This window comes from Sebastes fasciatus, chromosome 16, assembly GCF_043250625.1.
Source record: "Sebastes fasciatus isolate fSebFas1 chromosome 16, fSebFas1.pri, whole genome shotgun sequence".
Lineage (NCBI taxonomy): Eukaryota > Metazoa > Chordata > Actinopteri > Perciformes > Sebastidae > Sebastes > Sebastes fasciatus.
The window spans coordinates 8,545,919-8,557,165 of NC_133810.1; the positions used below are offsets into that span (position 1 = coordinate 8,545,919).

At 44.6% G+C, this 11,247-nt stretch overlaps 1 protein-coding gene across 2 annotated transcripts in view; it reads left to right on the forward strand.

Annotated features, from left to right (window-relative positions):
- fnip1 (folliculin interacting protein 1) overlaps nt 1-10,884 on the forward strand; it is a 41,539-nt gene extending 30,655 nt beyond the window's left edge. For both annotated transcript variants that reach the window (XM_074610901.1, XM_074610903.1), the window contains 7 exons: nt 3,698-3,844; nt 5,617-5,786; nt 6,874-8,626; nt 8,710-8,875; nt 9,139-9,339; nt 9,443-9,558; nt 10,532-10,884. In XM_074610901.1, coding sequence (XP_074467002.1) covers nt 3,698-3,844; nt 5,617-5,786; nt 6,874-8,626; nt 8,710-8,875; nt 9,139-9,339; nt 9,443-9,558; nt 10,532-10,610 — 2,632 coding nt within the window. In that variant the 3' untranslated portion in view covers nt 10,611-10,884. The remainder of the gene's footprint in view (nt 1-3,697; nt 3,845-5,616; nt 5,787-6,873; nt 8,627-8,709; nt 8,876-9,138; nt 9,340-9,442; nt 9,559-10,531) is intronic.
- The last annotated feature ends 363 nt before the right edge of the window (nt 10,885-11,247 follow it).

An 11,247-nucleotide genomic window follows, 5' to 3' on the forward strand; every position in this document is an offset into this window, starting at 1 on the left:
TCCAACGAAACGACCTTCTACCTCACAGATTTCCCATTTTAAGTCTTAACATGCATTCTATCCAAGGCCTAGTCCTCTAATGTTCCCACGCCCATACTAATCATGTGTTACTCATGCTCACACATTGGCAATAAAAAAACGTTTATATATATAAAAACTTACATACAGTCCCTTTTAAACAATTGAATCAAGTGCTGCTTATCATGGCTATAATGTTGGGTCTACATAACCGTCAGTGAGCAGGTGGTGTCTCTGTATAACACGGTGAATTTATTGAATCTGAAGGTAGCAGAGGTGAAGTGAAGGGATTCTGTAATTCTGCTCCAGTTACTGATGCGGTGTTCTGAGGTGTCGCAGCAATCAATAATGAATACTCACTGTGGTCTACGTGTGAGTATAGCGTGATGCTAATGGTGTCTGTCCTTTCTCATATGCTAATTGATTATTTAAAAGACAGTTGATGACCAGTAAGAGATGTTGAAATGTATTGGGTAAAGGAAAGGAGGAACACTTTGTTCCCTACCTATTGTAAGCATAACCACAGATGTTGCATTGTAACTGCAGTGCATGCTGGGAGGTCTTGCGTTAAGGCTTTGGTTGTGTTTAGGGAAGCTTATTTGGCCAAAAGTTACTTCTCAACTCTGCACCACAACTACCCTTCATAAAGACGATGCTTTATTTAGTATTTTTTAGAAACACCACTTCCAGGAATGATTAATCTTTTATTTGTGATGACATCCAATATGAAATCCTAAATTGGTGCTTATAGGATTCTAAAATTGTGTTTGTGTGTGGCATGCTTGTCAGCACTGTATGGCTGTTTGCTGCTCATAAAACACACAAAGCTTTTTTAAAGTGTGTGTGCACGCATGCCTGTCTCCACCACTACTTTCACTTGCCACACACACACTGGCAGGCAGTCCCCTGTCTGAGGTCCCCTCATCGCTGCAGTCATATGCCTGCTGGCAGCCGGCCACGGCAACCCAAGCCTCCGGAGTGGCAACCCTATCTACCTCAGACACTGGCCACGAGCACCAGAATAGTAAATAATATGTGCGTGCCCTGCAGGAGGAAAGCTATTGCCCGGGACAAACAAAATATCTGTAAAATCTCACCTTCAGACAGCAGCTAAATATAAGCGTAGCCACCTTTGCCATTCAGGGGTTTTGACTTCATGGAACATTACAGAAGGAAACTGGAAGAAATGCCTTCGCTTGAGGCTGATTCTGCTTTGACGTAGTTGGAGGGTGGGCATGCGCACATACCCACGCATGCTGGAGAAGATAAGCGACGCACTTAGCAGAGGCGTGTGTACATAAAAGTCACACCAGCCTATATTGGGGTTATGTAAGGGTTTGCAGTTAGAGAAAAAGCAGGAGGACTGAGAGAGGCAAAACCACTTAACACACCAGAGTTAGGAGTCTAATTCCCATTTTAGCAACCCTAACTACACTTGTAATAATTACTCGATTAATTGATTAGTCAACTATTGATTAATCGCCAACTATTTTGATAATTGGTTTGAGTAATTTGATAAAAAAAACAACTGTCAAAATTCTCTTATTACAGCTCCTTAAATGTGAATATTTTCTGGTTTCTTTGCTCCTCTATGACAGTAAACTCAATATCTTTGAGTTGTGGACAAAACAAGACATTTGAGGACGTCATTTTGGGCTTTGGGAAACACTGATCAACATTTTTCACCATTTTATAGACCAAGCAACTAATCGATTAATCAAGAAAATAATCAACAGATTAATTGACAATGAAAATAATCGCTAGTTGCAGCCCTGACCCATAGATACAAAAATGCACTTATAACCAGAATATTTCAATAACCACAACTGTACAGCTTTACCATAGGAAACACAGCACAAGTCAGAAGCCATAGATGAGGTCAGAAATGTTTGAATTGCTTCCCTCCATAGTGAGGTAATTTAAATCTGGCTCCTCAGCCTCACAGTCGTGCTCTTTAAAGTTCACCTGAACAGCTGCTGCAGAGAGGCTGAGACGGGATCTCCCACTCATCCAGCACAGTCGGGGGGGTGATTATACACCAGACACAGCGGGGTCAAGTGGGGCGTGAAAAAGCCACGGATAAGTCAACCCGTTTTAAAACGCAGGAATGAATAAAGCATTATTAGGTCATTTGATGCTGCAGTGCAAATGACGGATCATCACTGCCTCCCTGACCTGCTGACAGCGAGATGTAAGGAGTGTCGGAGACATGTTCTTGGCATGCTGGCTTACAAGTGACATCAAGCACATTCTGGTTTACCCTGCTATGGCCTCTCGGTAATATGTTTATTAACGATTTGGTCGGTCAAACTCAGATTATTTAATGCAGCGATCGCTCGACTGCAAAAGTTGTTCTGGATTCCATTGTAAATTTCTTATGCACTGGTTGAATGATTTATTTCTTGGAGAGAGAAAGCAAGATGTTGCCAGTTTTGCTTGACATAAATTAAACATTTAATCAAACCAAAGATTTATTTCTACATCAAAAAATTGAGAAGGCAAATCAATAAAGCATTTTTTTCAGAATTGGCATCCTTGTCCACCAGGACAGTAACAGTCATTGTGTTGATATTAATCAACAGTGGACAGGTTTCGGGTTACAACACTAAACTGTCAAGTGAAAAAAGAACTACTTGCAACAACTACATACTATATTGCAATGCAGCTGAATTCGTTAGTTCTTCTTTTTTTGCAGCCAGTTGATAACTCCTTCTTCTTCTTCTAAACCCATAAACGACACAACGTGTTCCCGTTTTCTTTGCACAAATACACCAACCGAAAATAGCTTGATTACAGGAATACTGGAGAACCAGCGAAGGTCACTTTCACTGTATGACACCTGTGTTTTCTCTCAGCATGCAGCCTGTCCACATCTCCTCTGTCAGCGGGTTATTTAAGGTCAAAGAGGTTGTGAGTTTACTGCAGAATTAATCTTGTTTACAATCTTAGCAAAGTCCCTCAGGTTCCTGTAAGACTAAATCAGCACAAAGCTTTTATTCCTTATCAGTAGGACCTGCAAAGTCTTGTGACAGATCATGTGGGGTGATAGCAGCTGGTTAACTTTATTACACTCTAAAGTTAATCTGGCTTTGCTGTTGTATTATCTGTGTTTTCTGATGATTGTAATATGGATTCGCTTGATATTTTTGCAAGGAATACAAATTTGATTATCTGTACAGTTTTTAATTTTCAAACCCAGAATCCAGCAGCTGCAGCTGCATATTTCAGCTCTGACTAAAAAACGCCTGATTCTCCACATTCCTCCGTCTGCAGAGATTCCCCTCTGCCCCTGTGTCAAAGCTTGGCCTCCAGCCGAGACATGCTCACCAACACGCCCCACGTTCCATGGAAACTCCAGTCCTTCTCAATGGACAAATGCCCCAACTGAGCCACATACAGATAGATATACACATGCACACTGTACAGAGCAAGAGACAGGGTTGTGTGTGTGTGTGAGTGCGAGTGCGCAAGTTGGTCGGACTGTTCCAAACACACACACAACCAGGGTCTCCCGTGGCCTCAGTGCAGACAGCGAAGCTCTGTGAACTGAGATCTCTTTTGTTTACCACGAGAGACAATAACGCGTCTGTTCTCTCCCTGTCTGTTTTCTTCCCTTTCATTGGCTCCCCTCCACGCCCTCTCCCTCTTTCATCCCTCCCTCGCCGTACCTCATCTCCAGGATGACCATCTGCGACCTCTACACCATGCCCCGCGTGGCTGAGCCCGTCTGGTTGACCATGATGTCCGGGGCGTCGGAGAAGAACCAGCTCTGCGGACACTTCATGAGGGAACTCTCCCTGCTGATGGAGCAGGCCTCCAAGAACCAGTTGAGTGTCTGCTTGTAATCACACCTAATCAGTCACGGAATTTCTATAAATGTTGCAGGAGTTTGTATCCCAAAACTGAGATCACGGGAGCTATATTAAAATGCATTTTCAAACACATATATATCATATAGCGTATTGGTTTATTAGTTGTATGGCCACAGCAAACCCACCTATAGTGGAAACCAGCCTGCTCAGCCCCTATTGATCTTCTCTGAGCTGAAAAGCATTAAGAAAGCTGGCAAGAATCAAGCAAGCTCATAAATATAAAGCAGGAAAGACATGCACAGCAGACATTAAGAAATGTTACCCATGCAGTTTTCCCACATTTTTTGTTTGCCTGTACTTCCTGGCTGAGCGTATCAACAGGGAAACGCATACAGGTTCACACACACTATTCATTATATTCCATTCTACACAGTCTATGGTCTTTCTCTGCCTTTTCTTACACTTAAACACACACACACATACACACTGTGAATGTTTCACCCTCTTAGCATTTATTTGTCTGCCTCACAGGGAGCTGTGAATGAGAAGATCCCTGCCAGTCTCTAATTGCTTATTGTTGCTGTCACAAAGCCACGTCAAACCACTGCTGGTTGTACATACTGTATATGAATTGGTAGCAAGACCTTTATTGAACACGGCACCCGTATTCAGTATTTAAGTAGCGTTCAGTACGCTGAACTGAATTATTACATCAAGTTGATCTTAAAGGACAGAAATATTCGGCAACATTTTTTAAAGGATATGTGTGTTTTTCTAATCTTTATCACTGATTGATTACAAGCAAAAATCAAGCTGCAAGCCTGCAAATGAAGGATAAAACAATATAAAACATGATAATGATAAAACTATAATTTAAATAAAATCTGAATTTCGCACTTAAAATGTTTTCAGAAACACATTTCGGTGAACTATTTTTTGTAATATAAGTTTCCAAATGAGCCGCAATGTTGGTTCTGGTTTAAAAGCTTGGGAGCAGCCGCCCACGAGTGAAAGCGTTCGTCCAATCAGGCGCCATGTTCCAGCCAGCATGGCTGAAGAGTCAAAAGAGGAGAGTGGAAATTCAAACACAGAAAATTCCACTTACAAATGACACCATAGTGCCGCCCACACTGTTTGATTGGGTTTTTTTAAATAATGAAAACTGGGGAATGCTATTAGAAATGGTGTATTTTTTAAAAACATCTGTACCACACCAAATTTTAACTTTATCTCTGCACGCTCTCTAAATGTTAACCATGAACAGGCAACCATTGGTGTTTCTTTTATCAGCATCACTTCTCAGTAACAGTCACTGTTTCCACCAGCACTGGTTTCTTATGACTACCATCATCATCAAAGCATTGTGTCTCCCAGGCAACCACTTGTCTTACTGTATAACATCATGTCTGTTCTGAGGCGTCCACTCAGTTTTCCCATGACTGATAGTTTTGATGGCCGCTGCAGTCACAACTGTGTTCTGGCATGTGATTGAACTTGACTACCACGACTGTGTTGAGTCATGAGACAGGAAGGGAAGTAGTCGCTTGTGGTCAGGACCGAGAAGTGAATCATGCTATTAGATTGTGTGTGTGTATGTGTGTATGTGTCACTCGTGTGTGTGTGTGTGTTGCGAATAATGTGTGTGCGGATGTGGTGTCAAAGTTTTCCGTGTAGTGAGAGAACATGTGACCTAACCAAACAAGTTCTGGAGGGAAATTGAGAAACAAAGTACATTTTTGGATTCTCCTCTGCTCTCTGCTGACCATCCCATAATGTGATATTCCAGATTCCTCCCCGCGTTATTGACAGCCATCCTGACCAATCACCTGGCCTGGGTGCCCACCGTCATGCCCAATGGGCAGCCTCCAATCAAGATCTTCCTCGAGAAACACTCCTCCAAGAGCGTCGACATGCTGGCAAAGACGCACCCCTACAACCCGCTCTGGGCACAGCTAGGTGAGGCAATCAAACACACAAAGACACGCGCCTGGGAGTCAAATAAAACACTTGTGTTTGATCTTCATCAAGACAAGTTCAGACTAAACTATTGACTCTACATGCAGCTCCATTCAGTCTTCAATCTGTGTTAGCTATTTGCGTGTCAGTGTTATACAGTAGGTGTAATGCACTTCACATGAAAGTAGAGATTTCAGTTGTGTAGGGCTGCCCCCTCTTAGTCGATTAGTCACCTAATCAGTCATTTAGGTCTTAGTCAACTAAGATTTCTTAAGTCGATTAGTCATTTTTAATGCTTTTTTTCATGCGGAATGACTCATTTCGAAGAAACTTATCAGCACATCTCTGATAAACACAAGATTTAAACTGGTGCTTTCATGTGATTCTTTGTGGAGAAACTCGGTTTTACAGACCTGTCGATTAAATCATCATGCGATCATATGGAATTTTCAAATTTATACCAAATAATACTGTAATAGTGCAAAAATAGTATATCATTTGTGTACTTTTCTGTGGGACGAACATCACGTTGTGTTTCAGTGGAACATGTTGCGCCAGTGGAAATCTGTACATGCATTTCTGCTCAGTCTCTAGTTCCTGTTTGTTGACGTATATATAGCTGTAGTTGATTCATAAGCACATATAGACAGTAATGATATCCTGTGAAAACACAGAACATAAAGAGTATGTCGAGCTCTCACTTTGACCTCAAGTGACATGGGAAGCGTACAGAAAGCTAGTTCATGGTGACACCTAGTGGTCATAGGTGAGAACTGCATACCAGAAAAGAACCAGATGTTACAGTCTTAAAAAGAAGCATTGGCAATGTTTGACTGATAATTGTTGAAATATACTTTCATCAGTTTGGGAAAGTGTAATTAATACAATAAAATAAAAAAATAAATAATAATAATATAGTAATAATTTATTTCCGGATCTTACAAATGACTAGAAACTTAGTGGCGTTAAAACTAAGTTACATTAACGCGTTATTATCGCTTAACAGATATTCATTTAAATGAAAATTTTAGAGATTATTACCTGTTAAAAGCAATGTTAATGTTCATCTCTCCATCACTGTGTGTAGGAGACCTGTACGGGTCCATTGGGTCACCGGTGCGGCTGTCGAGGACCGTGGTGGTGGGCCGCAGACAGGAGCTTGTCCAGAGACTCCTCTACGTCCTCACCTACTTCATCCGCTGCTCCGAGCTGCTGGAGACCCACATGCTGGACAGCGCTGAGGATGAGGCCATCGTCATACCCGGCTCCCTCATCACCACCTCCCTGAGGAAAGGAGAGGTGGAGGAGTCGGACTATGTCCTGGTTACCGTCCATAAACCCAGCGGGGACTACTTGTCCCAAGGGGCCCACGGCCGGCAGATGGAGGCAGAGGACAGCAACTACCCTTCAGACAACAGCCTGCAAAGCAGCACGTACACAGACACAGAGGTGGAGTGTGGCGCCGGGGACACACCCAAGGAGGAAGATGAGGAGGAGGAAGAGGAGGAAGACAGTAGTGAGAGTCAAGGGTCCAGGAGCAGTGTGCTTCAGACAGGACACATCCAGGGTGACAACCCTGTTATCAGGACTACAGAAGCAGTTGAACCCGTGGAGCTGCGCAGAGAGTCCAGCAGCCCGCTGGCCACAGAGGCACGACTGGAGACGGTGCTGCGCGTTGGCTCGGCATCCCCCAGGGAGCAGGTCTGTGTGCTGGATACAGAGACCAAGGGAGACCTGAAACTTATTGTCCCATCCATACCCACAACCCTTTCTTCAAGTCCATCCCCAACTCCTGTCACCACAGAGGGTAATGACTCAGGGGCAGAGGCTGGGATGGACGCAGGCACGGGGAACCAGCCCACCAGAGTGCCGGCTCCTCGGCCCTTGGTGATCCCTCTTGAGAAGAAGCCCCCAGATAAGAACCAGGCTGCTGCGGTGCCGGTACCAGTGATATCCGGAAACACAGCGACAGGGCCCATGTCTTTGACTCTAACAGAAGAGGACGAGCCGGCCACAAAAGTCACTTTCCTCATCGGGGACTCTTTGTCTCCGGAGTCGGACACAGAGAGCCGCAGGAGGAAGGTGGAGGAGGAATTCAAAAAGCACAAGAAACACCAGCTGATGCAGCAGCTGCAGCAACAACAGCATCATCATCACGGGCAGCATCATCAACAGCAACCGCAGCAGCCGCAGAGAGGAGCAGATTCAAAGACCAGCAGCACCAGTGCACCAGAGGACCAAACCAAACAGACCAAGGCGGCTCCGGCCCTGCAGCGGGTGTCCAGTAAGATGCCCCAGTGGAGCCCAAAGTGTATGGATGATTTTGATGAGTATTTCAGCGTGGACAACCCTGTGGAGACTAGGACTATAGACGATGTGGCCAAACGGCAGGAGGGCAGCACCACAGACAGTATGCACAAAGACTTGCTGGACCCCTCGGGAGTCCCTCGGTCTGGTGATCTGGGGAGTCACAGCTTTCAGGGTGCAGTCAGAAGTCAGGGTTTGGGTCTCTGTTTAGGTCCAGGTAGTGGAGAGGTAGGGTCCGGCAGGAAGGGAGACACTTTGTTGGATGTCCAGAGGAGGTGCAGGTGCGGGTCTACAGATTCCTCCGAAACCTGCTGCTGCAGGGGCTGTTCTGCTGAGCAGGACACGGGTCTTCTGTTGTCGGTCCCCGTCCCACAGGATGGAAGCAGCAACAGCAAAGAGGACCAAAAGCTTAAGACAGTACCTGTCAATGACTGGGAGATGCCGCGCAACGAGAGCTCAGACAGCGCGCTGGGGGACAGCGAGAGCGAGGAGACCGAGGACTGGCAGGAGGAAGTGCAGGTGCCCTTCCCAGGGTGAGTAGAGGACTGATACACTGACACACTTCACCGCTGACGGAAAAAAAACAAATATCTCACGTCATATGTTTGATTTATAGGTCGAAGTTGGTGGAGAACTACTCGAAGCCAAGCATTGCCAATTTTGGCCGGTCTCTGTTTGGAGGCTACTGCCCCACCTACGTGCCAGACTTTGTACTACATGGGTTGCCGAGCGACGAGAAGCTGCGGCAGTGCCTCATGGCTGAATTATCCCATGCTGTTCAGGTAAAAGACTGAAGTGCTACCATTTGTTTTGGAGTTTGAGACATGCCTTACAGTGATAGTTTGGGTGTTTTGACGTGGGGTTGTATGAGGTACATATCCATAATAGGTGCATTACCTACAGTAGATGACGGACCAGTTATGGATGAGTACCTCATACAACCCCACTTCAAAACACCAGAACTATCCTTCACCATTTGAGGACTCCCACTTGTTTCCTTTTTGCATGTTGGTTTAAAATGAATGAATGTTCTTGTCCTCTGTAGCATCCAGTATTGGATGAGCCCATAGCGGAGGCTGTCTGCATTATAGCAGACACAGACAAGTGGACGGTGCAGGTGGCCAGCAGTCAGAGACGAGCCACGGACGTCAACAAGCTGGGGAAGGAAGTCCTGGTGTCCAGCCTGGTCTCCAACTTATTGCAGTCCACTCAGCAGCTCTACAAACTCAACCTCTCACCCAACTTTGTATGTAACACCTCGCAGTCAAACACTGATTATCTGTCAGTATCCAGTAATCACCACTTGTGCTTTACCAACCATGTTTCTGTCTGTCTGCTCTCCTCCGTAGTGTATAATGCACCTTGAGGACCGCCTGCAGGAAATCTACTTCAAGAGTAAGATGCTTGCTGAGTATTTGAAGGGCCAGACGAGAGTCCACGTGAAAGAACTGGGCATGGTCTTAGGGTAAGCAGTTCACCTTTTATTCTCATCTCACAGGTGCTGTAAAGCTGCACATTAAAACTGATTATATTACTGAAACACACCCTGTGGAGTTTTTGACCTCTAGCAGCGGGTTTTGTTTGTCTCGTGCACACAACCATGAGGATGCAAATGCACACGCACACACGAGTGACGCGATAAAACAGTCCAGCCAATGGTTTCACACTATTCCACTGACCAACAGGTGGCAGTAATGCTTCAGGATAAATGGTAATGTGCCAAGAAAGGCAAAGAAGAAGCTAGTGAACATGGATGTAAACAATGCAGGCTTTAAACCTTTAAGAAAAATCAGCTTTGCAAATATTTTATGAGGAAGGAAATGCACTCGACATGTTTGTTATACCTCCGTGATACACACAGTGTGTTTTAGTGAGTAATACTGAATGTAATTGAAACTTGAAACCTATCCCTATTGATAAATAGAAAGAAGCAGAGACAACAGATACAGGAGTAGGGTTGGGTTAAAATGTTCCAACTGGCTATTGTCAGCCTAACAACCGGTGATTACCAATATTATATTCATGCAGGTGTGCGCGCGTGCATGGGTAAGTGGGTGCATGCGTGTGTGAAAAACAACCGGCGATGTACTCAGCCAATCCCTGATAGCCGATATAGTCGTCCAATCGCCCAACCCTATACAGGAGATACAGAATTATAGATAAAAATCTGTGTTCTGTGTAAATTCTTGTGCAACACAAAAAAAAACATGCGCAACTTTTGCTATAAATTAATATGTTCAGTATAAAAAGAACTGCAAAAAAGTGCTGATCTGTAGATCTGTAGCTCTCAAGGTCGCATTCAGTGTAAAGTAAAATCATGATGTTCATTGAACGTTTATTGAACACTGAAATGTTCATAATATCAGTTTCTTCCCGTCATTTTAAGTAGGACATTTAGATGTTATCATATTCTGATCTTTGCTCTGGTATCGTTGCAGAATCGAGTCCAGCGACCTCCCCCTGTTGGCTGCAGTGGCCAGCACTCACTCCCCCTATGTGGCCCAGATCCTCCTATGAGACGGTAACGGCGCCGAGGTCCCGAGCGGCGAGCTGCCTGAGGAGGCCAGTCAGACCCGGGTGGTGGTGCCACTCTGGCCCCAAGAAAACATCCATCCATGCTTCGCAGCTGAAACCCCGACATGGTTTCCTCACCGGGATAAGTGAGATCTTTGCTCTTTACGGACCACAGCCAGCGCCTTCTCTCACTACTACCACCGCTGCTGCTCAATGTGGTGCAGTGCAGATGTTGCACCACAGGGGGGAACTAGAGACCACAGTCCCACAGATGGAGCGAGGCTCTGCGGATGACTGAAGAAGTCTCCAGTTGTTTGAATGTTTCTTTTTAAAGCAGGACTCTTTTATTTTTGGACACAAAAAGCCAAAGACTTTATATACATTTTGTCTGTAGAGAATGAAACTTTAAGGATATCTACAGTATGACAACAATGGATTTTGTTTCTTCTACTACTTTTCTTTTTTTTTTTCTCTGTACAATCTTAAACCCAGTCGTACGGCGTGACGGACTACACGTTTATAGGAAAACAGATGGACATTTTTAAACATATATCATTGAGAACATTATCAATCTCATGCCAATTATGTTATCTTCATGTATTTGTTTACAAGCCAAATTTCCCTGAGATATCTCAATGAT